Raw genomic sequence first — 15,532 nt, forward strand, 5'->3', positions numbered from 1 at the left:
TTTGTTTTCTTTTATATGTATCATATAAATCATGATGATTGTAAATGAAAAGCAAACTAACTGGATATCTGAAAAGACCTTCGGTCTGTTCATTTTTATTTGATCAATGTAATATTTTTTCATTTCAAATGTACTGAATTATTGAATGTTCTTATATATATTCTATATGTACAATAACAGAAAAAAAACCCAGTAATAATAAGTATAATAACATTGTCATATAATGATAATAGATAATCATGATAAAAGCAAGAATTGTGACAAAAAAAATTTGTGTTAATGATAGATCAACATATATATAAGAATCATGGTGATCATAAAATAGAAATAATTTGTTCAATTCAACTATATATCATCATTACTACCATCATGATCATGATCATCATCATTGACCATGTCCATTTTTTCTGATTATTATCACTATTTTATGATTTATTTACCACCATCATCTTGAGAATTGTTGATTTGTTTAATGTTGTTGCCATATTATTATGTTTGTCAAGAATTTTTTAAAAAAAAAAGTTCAAGAATCAAAAATAAAGAATTCAGCTTACGATGTTTAATGATAACAAGATGTGATGATGAGAAAATGAATGTGAATCTATTAAATGGATATAGATTTTTTTTTCTTCCTTTTATCATATTTTATTATTGATACTAACAAGTTTATTGATTGAATAAAAATCATTTAATGTCATCATTATGGAATAATTTGGATGGATTTTTTTCCGGAATTTCTAAATATATGAGCAAGAATAATCTGATTAACGTCATCTTGTCACTAATCCTATTGCGTAGTTAGTATGGGAATTCTGTGCATGCATATTCAATGATTGCATTTTTTCGTTTATCTTATTTCTGATGATGGAAAATTTTTCTTTTATTGCGAATCTAAATTGAAAGCATGATGGTGATGATTTCTTTTTTTTTGTATTGGAACTAACTTTTTTGGTGTGAACAAAAAAAATATATATGTGATTTGAATTGATAAATCTGCAATTTTAACGATAATTATAATGATTTTGTTGATGTTTTCTACATAGAATCCAATTCATTATATTGAAATTTTCTATCTGATTCTCTTTTCCATTTGTTTTTGTTGTGGCAACCTGTTTATATTCACAAAGAATATATAATCAAACAAAACAAAACAAAAAAAAAAGACCAAATGGAACATCAACAACAAATGACTTGAAAAGATTTACGATAGAAGGTTGATTGCCTTTTTATTCTGTTTATTTAAATGCATGAGCAATGGAAATTCATCTGAAATAAAACAAAAACAAAAAAAAAATCACATTATCCAAATGAAAAGATTTTCTTTGCCAAAAAAAATAGATTTTTATTCCAGTACAATTTCATTTCTGTTATTCAGTTTTTTTTCTTTCCAAAAAATGGGATAAAAAAAGAAAAACAACAACAACAACAGCAATAATGAACCAAAATAATAATGGACAACCGAGTGGACACAAAAAGGAATCAGATTTTTTTTTGTTGTTGTAGTGGTGGTTGTTGTTGTTGTTGTTGTTGTTTTCCTCTTTTAATTATATTTCGATTAATCGAGATTATTCTGGTGAATGTGTGATTCCAAGAACAACAAGCATTAGAATTAAATGATACGTTGTTTTATGGAATTTTTTTTCCTCTATTATAGAACATCTTTCACTCTCACTCAATTCAAGATGATTATTGAAAAAAAAAATTTGAAAATAATAACGATGATGACCATTAACAGAAATGTTCGTATGAAATAAAATAAAAGGTATTCATTCGAATGAATTGATTGATTCATTCATTCTTTAAATTCTGTTATGTTTTTTTTTCTTGTTTTTCTGGAGAAATTCTATTTTTCAAGTTTTTATTCCACAGATCTAATACTTATACACACACACACAAACACAGATACACACCGATTCAATTACTCAACTAAATCATGATAGCATTGATAATTGAAAAAAAATCTATTAAGAATGAATGAATGAATGATGGCCAACACGATTCATTTATTCAATTCTTGTCATATTGATGATGATGATGAAAGTGATAATTTTCTGTTTTCTTTACAAATTTTTTTTTCTTCTATTTTTTTCATTTTCAATATCTATTCAATATATCAATAACAAGATATTTGACATGGTCACCAATTTTGTCCAATTTTAAAATGATGTTAATAGCCAAAACAAACAAAACAAGATCTCACACACACACACACTGACTGATTGACTGAATAGCAACAATCGATCAAGAAATTGGAGAAAAAAAAACGAGTAGCATTTTGAAAAATTTTATTCGCGCCATACAATTCCATTTCAGAAGGATTTTGTTTTTATTCAAAAAAATATAGCCTTTCCTCAGAAATAGTTGTAAAGGCAATGTGTACACACACACACACACACAAAAAAAACTGGTGTGAAGACATATATTGAATATATGACGCCCGAATTCTATGGCCCATGTGATTATGGCGATGATGATGATGATGATGACAACAGCTATAATAATGTCTCTATGGTTCTTATATGTATCGAAAGCATTTTAAAAACCGACATTGAACAGCCAACATTATCACCATCATCAATATTGATTTCATCATCATCATCATCATCATCATAATAATCATAGATTATGCGTAAAAGATTTCATTCTTACCATAAAAAAAAAATTTTCCAACATCATCATCGATTCACATTGTTCATAGTACACATTCTGTGTGCATGTGTGTGTGTATGTGTGCGTGGAAATCTTGTTTGTGAAAAAAATTTGAAAATGAAAAAAAAAATTTTATTACACTTAACGACCTTAATTTTTTTGTTTGTTTGTTTGTTTGAAATGTATGAAAGAAAATAGAATTTATTTTTCAAAGAAGAAAATCAACAAAACGTCCTTACTTGCAATCGAGAATTTATATATATCCAAATTATAATGAAAACAACAAAAAAAGAAAATCAATAAGATTTCAACAACAACAACTGTCGATCGATCGATCCATTTCGTTGTGAATGAATGAAATGAAAATCTTTAGTGTTACGTTATTTATGAATTTTTTTTTGCCCATTACCATTTTTTTCAATTGATTTTATCTTCTTGTTGAATATGTGTGTGTTGGATAATTTATGTTACACTTTTCCACTATTCTGACAACGACGGAAATTGCTTTAAATTTTTTTTTTCAACGATAAATTTCATTATCATTTTCGTATATCTTGATCCATTCATCCAGTTATCTATATTTTATTTGTGGCACTTTCATCATGAATTTCATGAATTGGAACAATTTCTTGTTCATTTCAATAAATTTATGGCATACGAATATTCATTAAAAAAGAATAAGAAAATGAAAATGAATGGTAAGTTTTTTCAATTTCTAGTAAACTTTTTTTTTTGTTTTGTTTTGTTGTTTCATTCATGTCTTGTTGTTGTTGTTGTTGTTGTTTATTTCTTTGTATGATGTCAAAATGAAAGTTCATGGAATTTTTATTCATTGATCTTGATATGAATATATAGTAAATAAAGAGATGAATAAATAAGTGAACGGAAAAAAAACTAGAAGAAAATAAACGACATTGGAATTTTTTTTTTTAAAGTTCAGTGTTGCCATACATTTTAGCATCGGGAAAAGATTTATTCCATCTGATTCTTGATACAATTCTTGTATTGAAAAGATTGCGAAATTTGTCATTTTCATTTTTCATTTCAACAAATCTTTTTTTTTCAATTTTGATGCGCATGATATAATGTTTGAAAATGAATAGTAGCAACAGAATAAATAGACAAGTGTGAATCATTTGATTTGAACACTCCAGTGTATTGTATCACATGAGAAAAAAAAAGACAAAATTCTATTCGAAATTTATTCAGTGCAACTAGAATTAGATTCAAAAGTCAGACTTTTTATCATTATCAATTGTAGTATTATTCTAATACTAATGATCAAGAATTGTCAAACAAACAAAAAAAAAATTTGCCCAAAAATATGTCATAGATTTAGTCAAATGATCAATCACATAATGCATCATGAATTGAATGTTTTTTTTTTGGTTAAAGAATCAATTATGAATTCATTTGTACTGTATGGTAACAATAATTCTGACTGATTAATGAATCAAAATGTTGCTGTTGTTTTTTCGTTTTGTTTTGTATGAATGAAATCATTATAATTATCTTGTTTTTCGTTATGTTTTTCACATCATCATCATTATTTTTCATTTAATTAGACTAATAGCTTCAAGCAATAACATTGACTAATTCGACATGAAAATTATCATTAACATATGAAATCAATGAAGTGAAAGTGATTATCATCATTTTGAATCATCATTATATATATAAAACAATACAATCATGTCATCAAAAACTAGTTCATCATCGACACTATTGATTGATAAACAAAAAAGAAAAATTATTCCATCCATCATTTTGACAATTATCATCATTTTTATTTTGGCTATTTATCATTCAGATTACATCGATAAATCTTTATCGTTGATATTTACAGTGAATTTTTTTCCATTCATTCACTGTCATCATCAATTGCCTGTGTCAAATGGATCAATGAATCATTATAATGAACAGCAACAACAACAACAACAATGGATAATCTCATCAATTATCGAAAATAATAACAATCCCATGATAAAAACAGGGTCAATTATTTTGAATAAAGATGAACAAAAAATCAATAAATCAATAATAAAATCAAATGGATTAAATCATCATCAACATCATCGAAAACGGCGACAACAAAAAGTTTCAACTAAAAAAATCAATGCTGAAACTTTGCAGCGACAAAGATATTCAAATTCGGTATGTTTATATCCAATTGATCAATCTCAATTTAAATAAATGATTCACTTGTTTGAATTTTTTTTCTACAAATTTGACTTTTTATACGATTGACTTGAAATTTTTGAAATTTTTTTTTCAAGGAATTTGAATAAATTTTCTCAATTCATTCATCTATCGACCATGGTGATGAATGAAAATGAAATTTTAACTTTCTTGTCTCGATTTTTTCTTTTTTTTAGTGGCCAAAAATGCATTTTAACATTATCTATGGCCATAATGATGAGCATGTGATTCTATTTAAAGGAAATCAGACCTTCCAGGCTTTTATTCAGCAGATGTTTTGTACGTGAGTGGCAAAAGTTTGAAAAAAAATACAAAAATTCTGCTTTCTTATTCTATGAGTGTTTCTTGTGTTTTTGTTTCCGTTATTTGCCACTTATTTTCGTGTTTTTTTCATCATCATTTGCTCGTTTGTTTTATCATTCATATCAACATGATGGTCAAAACAACAACAACAAAAAAGAATGAATGTATTGAATGTATTGCGAAATAAAAAGAGCAAAAAAAAATAATTGTAGAAAAGTGCTGGTTATGGCAGATATTTTTTTTTCTCGCTATAAATCAAAGAAGTTCGTGATGATTTGTGTATGTCGATGTGAACAGGAAATAAGCACAAGAATCGCTTTTTTATTATTATTCTTCTTCTTCTATCATCAGACCATTTATCGTCAACAACAATTTTGACGACAAGCAGAATACACACACACAACTTGGTTTTCAATCATTTTGATTATTGATAAAAATGATGATTGATTTCATTTATCATCAGATACAAAAAAAAATTTTTTTTTTTGAAAACTTCATTCGATTTCATCGAAATCGATTATTGAAATTGATATACTTTTTTTCAACGGCACGAAATCAATATATTCATTTTGTTTTCGGTGATAAATATATCATTCAACTGTTTCCATCTTTTTTTCTCATTGTAAAAAAAATGGAATGGAATCAAAATGAATGAAAAAAAAAAATGAAAAACTTTCAAATTATTCCATTCTTCACATGATTGACCATTTTCTATCATTCAATGAAGATAATAACTGATAATAAATTCCCTTTATTCTGGTGTGTGTATCTGGGTTGTATCAAAAATTTCTTCTTTTTTTTTATTGGAATCGTATATTCTTATAGGAAATATTTGAATATTCTCCCACCTTTATTGAATGATTTTGTGTGTGTGTAGAATATTCTTTTTTTTATGTTGATGATGATGATTATACAAATTTATTGCCTACTCCATGCATGTGTGTTTGTTTGAATAGTTGATATGTAATTTGGTCTTCTTTTTTTTCTTGGCAGCTCATTTGACTTTATGCCTGTATGTTTTTATTTTTATTATTATTATTATTGTGATCTAGAATATTATTATTACCAATGAAGAGATGAAGAGAAATTCTTTCCAATATGGAAAAAAAACATTCGAAAACACCCTATATATATGTACAAAGGGGTACCATACATTGATAACTGAGAATAGCCATACTGCTGTATAATTATACACATGTTATTAGCAGATATGAAAAATGAGAAATAGTGAAAAAGTGGGTAGACGAAAAAAAAAAATCCACAATATTCTTTTTCATATTCAATCTCCATATACATGATTATGATGTTCGTGTGTATGCGGCATAGTAGAGAGCGAAAGGGGACAATGAGATTCTCGAAATATTATATGATGAAGAATAAAAGCAAAAAATAAAAAATAAAGTTTACGATCTGTCGATTTCTCATATTAACATATGAGAAAAAAAAACAATGCAAACAGCCTACCATTGAAAATAAAGGTCATTTTTCCAACTTTTTTTTTTAATTAAACTTTTTTTCTCTCATTTTTTTTCATGTTCAATTCATTGGAAAAAAAAGAATTTCTTCTGGGCGTTTTCTATCGCTCTCTCTATCTATCTCAATTTCTTTTTCATTTGTTTTTTGCCCATTATCAGTGATAATAATATTGGAAAACCAGTGAAAACTAAAAATGCCTCGAGAATATTTTTTCATCCAGCTTTCAATTTTTAGCTTTTTTTCCATTCGATTGTTTGTAAAAAGAATTTCGAATAATAATTTCAATGAATGATGACATGAAAAAAAACCTGAAGTTTTTTTTTCCAATGTTATTCACAGTAATGTTTGTGTCTGCTTGTCGACCGATTCGATCCATTATTCATCGAATCCGATGTTCGTTGTTCGTTTATTCTTTTTTTTAATTTTCAAAATATTTGCTTTTATCATTATTCGACAAGAAAAAAAAACTTTTCTTTTGTTTTTTTTTCATCTCAATGTCATTACATTTTCTTGAATTCGTTGCAAAAAAAAATGAAAGAAAGAAAGATGAGAAATTCCTTGAAGAATTTTTTTTTTCTGACATCACAGTGGTCTTTGCTGAATTAACATTTATGGATTGGTATGAAAAATATGGCCAGGAACTATGCAGGAAAAATATTCCATGTTCTTCAGGGAAATACTATTTGAATGTTCTGTTTTCTATTTCCAACATTCACAATTTTTTTTATCCACTGTTTAAGTCATTTGAACAGTCAGATTTTATTTTTAAAAAAAAGTTTCTTTTTTCATATCCTATCCAATTTCTCTTTTCAGTAGCTTTTCATTTATTTCTTGTCATAAGATTTGTAACAGAAAATTGCAACAGTCTTCTTTTCTCGAGAGAGAAAACCATCATTTCTAATGGGATGTTAAAATGGAACCAATGTAGAGATATTCCTATTGACGAGTTCATTATTCACAGTTCCCTTTTTTCCTCATAATCTGTTCATCTTGACTTGTCATCAACAATGTTTATTTGAATATATTGATGTTGTTGTTGTTTTTTTTATTCTTGCAATCTGTTTTTCTTGTTTCTGCCTGTTTTTACCTATCGTTTTTCATTATTTATATATTGTCAACATATTCACAGAACATGGATGTCAATACAATAGATATGATGGATTTGATTCGATTAATCATCGATCGAATCAGTATAACTTGTCGTACAGAATGGGGCATTGAATTACCATTCGATATATATCGTTTAGATACCTGTGCTCGTTGTTATCATTATATGCCCGAAAATGTTTTCAAAGCTGGTGCTAAATTCAGGTGAATATAACAAATTGAATGGCAAATTAATAATTGATATCTAAATCATTTCTTCCTTTTTTTTTCTTTGGTTTATCGAATCAAATCAAAAAAAAACCACACAGTTACATGCAATTTGGTCATTTAATACATCCACATCATAATATAACATTAGCATCGAATGAAACGAAAAAACTATCACATACATTTCAATCAATTTCAATGATTTTAAAATGGCAACAATGTTGTTATGATGCTATTCTTTGCTGTATTAATTATTATCATAAATATCATCATGAATTTAATATGAAAACAACAACAATAACAAATCAGAATCAAACTATTGTCAATATTGATGATGATGGTGATCAATCATCATCAATGGATTCAACTAAACAAAATAATAACAATTTACATATAAATGAATGTCCACCAACATGGGATGGTTGGCTTTGTTGGGATGAATATGCAAAACCATCACAACAATTAGAACGTCCATGTCCAAAACATATATATTGGGATCAACATACACCACCATGTCGTGGTTATGTAACAAAATTATGTGACAAAAATGGCCATTGGTTTATGAATGATGATCATCGTGAATGGAGTAATTATACAATGTGTGCACGTGATGATGTATGTATATATTGTTATTATTGTTATTATTATTATTATCCAATCAATCACTATTAAATAAAATGATGATGATGATATGATAGATTTATGCAGGAAGGATACGATATTCGTTAGTGACCAACATTATATCCATGTGTGCACTAATACCAGCATTATTTATTTTCAGCCATTACAAGTAAGTCTGTTTTTTTCAGTGGTTGATGATCATTCTTCAATTCTTATTACCATATCATATAACCATTATTTGAATGAAAATATCTTGTATTTCATACCGCTAATTTTTTTTCCTCAAAAAAAAAAAAAAAAAAACAGACAAGTTTCATCAATATCTCGTATACGATTACATAAACATTTATTTACATCATTACTATTTCATGCCATTATATCGGCATTATTAAAATGGCATCTGCTTGGCGGTTTACAATCCACTATTGAACCGGATGTGGATTTTTCAACAGTTGTTGTTGTTGTTGAAAATAATAGCACCATAATGATGAAAGAAACGGAAAAAATATCAACAACAACGATTGAATCTATGGCTGTAAATGATAATAATAATAATAATAATGATGGTGGTGGTGGTGAAAAAATGGCACTTATATCTTCATATCATCATAATCTACCTTCATTCTGTTTGATATTATCTATATTACAACGTTATTTTCGTTCAACCAATTATCTATGGATGTTCAATGAAGCTGTTTATCTACATCAATTAATTAAACATGCATTTGTACAGCCATCATTACGACCATTAATCATATTGGCTTATAGTCTACCATTCATAACAACAACATCGTATATTTTTGCCAGAGAATTTTTCCTACAACAAATAAATACAATTACAAATGAACAATCACAACAAATATCATTGACAAACAATATGACGAATAATTTTGCCACAATCGATAATGATGTTGTTCATTCATATACATCATCAATAAAATCATGGAAAAATTATCCAATAATCAGTCGTTATCAACAAGAACATTTGATTACAGTATTACTATCAATTGATGATAATATTCGACAGGATCTTGTTCAAGAATTGAATATTCAACATTTACATTTGAAAGATCCACAATTAGCATATGAATCTGTTTATAATCATCCTCATCATCATCATCATCATCAATATTTAGATCAATCATCATTGATTCAATATCTATTATTAAATCATCGTGATGTAGATGTATTTGCCGAACGTTATGTTTCCAATCTAGATTATGGAAAAAATATTCATCCAAAACATGATTATAATAATGTAAATGATAATAACCATTATGATGATGATAATCATTCCGAATCACTAACATTGGAAGAAGATAATCCAATAACAAAAGTGGATGACTGTTGGCTAACACCATCCAATCAACCATGGCATGAATGGATTATTAATGGACCAAATTTAGCCGTATTAATTGTAAGTGTATATATATAATATATACTTATATGAGGTTTTTTTGCATAATCGCTGACACACAAAAAAAAAATCAAACGCATAAACACAGAAACAAACAAAACAAAATAAAAAAAAAACAAAAACAAATTTATGACCAGAATTTTAATTTTGTTTTGTGCACTTATTCTGATTCTTGAATCAAAACAAAACATAAATGTCAGCAATAATTATAGCTTCATTGGAAAAAGAAATCTAGTAATCAAAATAAGAATAGAATCTTTTACGGATAAATTTCGTGTTCGTGTGCGTTTGGATATATAACAACAACAACAACAAACAAACAAACAATAACAAAAGTGAAGAAAGAAGGGAAAAATATCAATAAATCAACTCGATAAATCTGTCAGTTGTATAAATATCTATATATGAAACAAAACAAAAAAAAATTGTTTGCCACAAATGTTTGCCATGATTTTTTTTTGTTTTCAGATCCAATGACAGCAATTTCCGTACATAAAACAAACGCATAGAAATAAAATTCACATATTCCAGGCGTTAAGTTTTTAGAATTTTTTTTTTTTTTTTTTTGCTGAATAAGTCATCCACCGAAGAAAGGCAAAAATCATCCCCCTTTTATTTTTCTTTATTGTTGATGTTTATCACATCATTTACATCATGATATACACTATATTTGATGATGATGATGATGATGATGAGAAGATCCACTTGAGAGGATTTTTTTTTTTGTATCAAAATAAAATGTTGAATTCTTGAGAAAATTCTGCACGCAAAATAATAAGGAATTTAATTTTGAAAAAAAAAATTTGGCGGCATGTGATTTTTAGAATTCTTGGTTGAATGGCCATTTATCATTATCGTGTGGAAAAACTGTCAAATCGTTAATCATCAGTATGAACAAATGTGTATCAGAAAAAAAAAATTTTCAATCATTTTCATTCATCTTAATGGAAAAATTATTCACAAAAAAAAAATTTCAATATATCCATTTTGTTTGATCAAAAAATTGAAAACGATTTGTTTGAATACATCACTATTATATTTGTTTATGTCAATACAACAAAAAATCTTAAAATTTCTTGCGCATAGACATCTTCAAGAGACCAACCGCTGATTATGAACACTTTTCATTTTTAATTTCATTTCATTTCATTTCATTTCATACATACATATATGAAAATTAAATTACAAAAACAAAAACAAAATAAAAATCTAACATTTCTGGTTTGTTTCTATTTTTTTTTTGTTCTCTTAAAATTTTCTTTAGATAAATTGTTTCTTCTTAATTTGGTTATTGCGTGTACTTTGTATAAAAGCGGCTGCTACATCCATTATGGTTTCAACATCACCACCACCAGTACCACCCCCACTACCAGTATCCGCTTCATCTTCACGTCGTGGTTTTCTTCATAATAATAGCAATAACCTAAATAATAAAATTGATACATCATCGACTGGTTTTCATCATCATCATCATCATTCATCATCATCATCATCACCACCATTGGCAATGGAAAATAATGATAATAATAACAACAACAACAACAACGATGATGATGATGATGATGGTGATTCTTGTACAACAAAATTACAACGTTGTTTTCAACGTACATCATCGATACATTCGTCCATAACATCACAACAACCACCTACACAACCACAACCACCGCCACAGCCACCGCAACCGCCACCACCACCATCATCATCATCATCAATATCAAGATATAATCGTACATCATCAACATTATTCAATAGGCAATCATTTTTAGTATCACTTCGTGCTGCTGTATTATTATTACCATTATATGGTCTCCATTATCTATTTATTGTATATCGGCCAAAAATTGAGTATGATGATAATTTCAAAAATTTTTTTTTTTCATTTATATTCGTTGTTTCTTTTTTTTTTTATTCATTCAACAAACAAACAAACAAAAAAATATTGATGATAGAAATTGTTGGCTTTCCGAAACTTATCACTATTTATCACTTAGCTTTGATGGCCTACAAGGATTGATGGTTTCAATTATTTTCTGTTTTGCCAATAGTGAAGTATGTAATATGATTGTATTCATATTCTTTTGATCATTTCACATTTTTTTACATTTATTATTTTTTAGATACGAAATCTACTCACACGATCATTTCAACGTGTCAGTAATCGTCAACGTAGTGTCACCATTTACATGAGTGATATTGGACAAATAAATGGAAATCGTGACTGAATGAATAAAATTAATTTATCGATAAAAGAATTTCGATTGGTGGCTACACACACACACACACCACACACCAGCACCACAATTCTGCAAAAATCATACACCGAATGTGTCAAGACTGATAAATAAAAAAAAAAAAAAGATTTGACACTTTTTTTTTCTTGAAAAGTTGTCAACAAGTTGTGATAATGAATAGCCACTATATATATGTATATGGCCAATGAATATAATAAGATTATTATTTGAATATATATCGAACCCCTGTTTATTAAACAAACACATGTCAACAGCGATGAAAATGCGGACCAAAAAAAAAAAAAGAAAAACAAATTCGTTTTCGACATTTTTTTTAATTCCCAAATTGTAAACATCATTTGATGCAAACATATTTACCCGTTTCGCTGCCTCTCCATGGTGGTCAGCGATAAATTCAAAATGTTTTTTTATTATTATTGAAAATAACATTGAATTTTATTTGTTCAATATGAAAATTGGATTTTTTTTTTACTGTTTTTTTTTCATTCAATTGAAAATAAAAATAGCCAAGATTTTTTTTTCTGTCACTGTGTATGTTCGCTGAGTATGTGTGTGTGTGTGGTTTAAGTGTTTTTGATGTGTTTTCAATGATAATTTTTTTTTTAGGAAAAAAAAACAAAAATTCTGTTTGTGTGTAGTAATGTGTAGTGTTGTGTATTGAAAAATCGGTAAATAGAAAATTTTACACGCTTCATTAGCCTAAAAAAAAAGAATCAAGAAAAAAGAATTTGAATATAATAAATCGGATGGTGATGACAATGTTTTACTTGTGTATTTTTTTTTGTTGTGGTTGTAATCTTTCATTCTAAATTCATATTTTTTTTTGTTTTTCATCATCATCATCATCATCTTTAAAAATTAGTGTGAAAAAAATTCAATAATAATTGGCCATATTGATTCAAGTTTTTTTTTCTAATAACGAGAATTTGTAACTGTTTTCCGATTTTGTTTCGATACAACAGCATCAGTTGTTGCCATAGCTGCTGAATGTGATGTTGAAGATGCTGTAGGCAATGATGATGATGATGACGACGACGACGACGACGACGATGATGTTGAATCCTGTGGTGAATTCATTGTTTGAACATTTCCCATTGATGAAGATAAATTATTGATCAATGTCTTCGTCGTTGAAATTATTATATTGTTTATGGTCGTTGTCTGCGCTGTTACTGTTGTTGTTGGTGTTGGTGGCGGTGGCTGTGGTGGAACTGGTGATGATCGTGAACCAGCCTGTGATGACGATGATGTTGTTGGTGATGATAATGTTGCCATCGTTGAATGCGGTGATGATTCTTTCGATGTATTATTACTACTATTTTTACTATTATTTGTATTGTTGTTCGATGTTGTTGCTGTTGTTGTTGTTGTTGTTGTCTTATTATTATTCTGGTTCATCATTATATTCGATGTTTGACCATAACTAGCCAACGTATATGGGTCTTTATTTTGATCACGCCAAAATTTTTCAACCTAATTTCAATTTGTAAATTAATCGATTATTTAAAAAAAAACTTATTATGAATGAATTGATTTACCAATTGTCGAGCATATTTAACCGCTTCAGTGGCCATAGGACCAGCCGTTTTATTTGGAAATACAACTGCCTGTACACAATCGGCACTGAATGGTGGCATTATTTTTGTATTCTTTTTGATCACTATACAATGTCCTTTATTATCATGAAATGATTCTAATGTAACCGAACCACCACTGGAATTTTTTTTTTTTGTTATTAAATTCAATTTTTTCTTAATGGTTAACATATGAAACTTACATTGTTTTTATCAACGACAAATATAATGATATACCATCGGAACTGACACCAGATTTATATGCTTCAATTAAATTGTTACGTTCTTTCAAAGCCGATTTGACTCTTTCTTCAAGCTATATAACAATAGAAAATATATTAAAAAAAAAACAGATTAAATTCAATGGAATCATATGAAAATATGATAAAACCAACCTTATTCGTATTCATATCAGGAAGATTTACATTTGTATTCGATGTTGATTCAGGCATTTCTTTAATAACATCAATATGTACACAAAATTCCAGATTGATACATGCAATGTTACAGGTTGGTGGTGTTGATGATGGAATTTCTATTCAATTATTGAAAAGAAATTATTAATATATATATAAAACGAATTTGATTACAAATATTCATACAACTTACTTAGAACCAGAATTTTATTGTCATATTCAAATGCCATCACTTCACCGGTAATGTTCTCATTATAACATGTTTTACATTGAACAATAGAACCAACATTTAGAACCATAATATCATTGTTCAATATTCGATCGGTAGACAATATGGCTGCCATCTTTTCAATGTTGTTTCAATCTTGATGTTTATATCGTATTATTATTATTCTGAATTGGAAAATGAAATCGATCGAAAAAAATGATGACGATGACATTAATTCAACAAATGATTGTGGAAAAAATTTCACTATGAAGACAATAAAGAAAAATTAATTAATTTTCAAAATTCAATTCAAACATTTATATTACATACCAGTTTGTTCTCTTTAATTTTTTTTGTTTTTTTTCTGGTTAAAAAATATTTTTGCAAAACTAAAATCTAACTAAATTTAGAGCAAAAGTGCGTTTTAAATTCCTGATATATTAGCTATAATCCTAATATATATTGTATATTGAATATAATTATGTTAACAAAACTTGATGATAATGGATAGAAATTAATAATAATGATGATTTATAATATGGAACACTGGAAAAAAATTGCATTCATCAATGTAATAATAATAAATCAAACATGTGGTTCATCATCATCATAGTCAGATGCAACACATCGATAACAATCAAGTAACAAACAATTATCGATTAATGAACAAATGCTAAATAAATTCTTAACTGATTCAGAGAAAAAAAAAATCACCATGTTTAGGTCAAAGTTATTCGTTTGAATATGATGATTTCTATTTATGATAATCAACGGAAATGATAATAAAATTTCATTCCAAAACATACAATCAATACCATCGATTGTTGCCAATATTGAATGGTGATCGATAATGATGAGGATTTAATTAAATTTTAAAGATTTTGGAATTTTTTTTGTTTTTGCATTTAAACCACAACATTAAAAATGAAACATTTGGCCGGATTATGATATGGGATAAGCCAACTGCTGACACCACACATACATACACAAACACACCGAAGAAGCAAGCACACACACACGACTCGTTTTTTTCATTAGCACACACACATTGTGATTGATTATGAGACGCTTGCGCTCTAATACAAATCATTATCGGATACCAG

At 27.7% G+C, this 15,532-nt stretch overlaps 2 protein-coding genes across 3 annotated transcripts; one reads left to right on the top strand and one right to left on the bottom strand.

Annotated features, from left to right (window-relative positions):
- The first annotated feature begins 2,728 nt into the window (after nucleotides 1-2,728).
- Nucleotides 2,729-12,519, top strand: LOC124495398 (uncharacterized). The gene is made up of 9 exons (XM_075733457.1): nucleotides 2,729-3,347; nucleotides 4,215-4,803; nucleotides 7,757-7,938; nucleotides 8,043-8,556; nucleotides 8,640-8,731; nucleotides 8,869-9,979; nucleotides 11,244-11,824; nucleotides 11,929-12,028; nucleotides 12,097-12,519. Exons 2-9 carry the CDS (start codon nucleotides 4,342-4,344, stop codon nucleotides 12,199-12,201), a joined length of 3,147 nt encoding a protein of 1,048 aa, XP_075589572.1. The 5' UTR covers nucleotides 2,729-3,347; nucleotides 4,215-4,341; the 3' UTR covers nucleotides 12,202-12,519.
- Nucleotides 12,520-12,664: 145 nt separating this feature from the next.
- On the bottom strand, nucleotides 12,665-15,453 carry LOC124495550 (uncharacterized). Of its 2 annotated transcripts, none has more exons than XM_075733459.1 (6): nucleotides 14,760-15,453; nucleotides 14,415-14,693; nucleotides 14,201-14,340; nucleotides 14,009-14,121; nucleotides 13,770-13,944; nucleotides 12,665-13,704 (listed from the first exon to the last, which is right to left on the bottom strand). In XM_075733459.1, the coding sequence occupies exons 2-6, from the start codon at nucleotides 14,563-14,565 to the stop codon at nucleotides 13,144-13,146; spliced, it is 1,140 nt and encodes a 379-aa protein (XP_075589574.1). In that variant the 5' UTR covers nucleotides 14,566-14,693; nucleotides 14,760-15,453; the 3' UTR covers nucleotides 12,665-13,143. The 2 variants fall into 2 exon arrangements, with proteins under 2 accessions (XP_075589574.1, XP_075589575.1); XM_075733460.1 differs by having other exon boundaries at nucleotides 15,236-15,399.
- Between the last annotated feature and the right edge of the window lie 79 nt (nucleotides 15,454-15,532).

This window comes from Dermatophagoides farinae, chromosome 8, assembly GCF_024713945.1.
Source record: "Dermatophagoides farinae isolate YC_2012a chromosome 8, ASM2471394v1, whole genome shotgun sequence".
NCBI classification, from domain to species: domain Eukaryota; kingdom Metazoa; phylum Arthropoda; class Arachnida; order Sarcoptiformes; family Pyroglyphidae; genus Dermatophagoides; species Dermatophagoides farinae.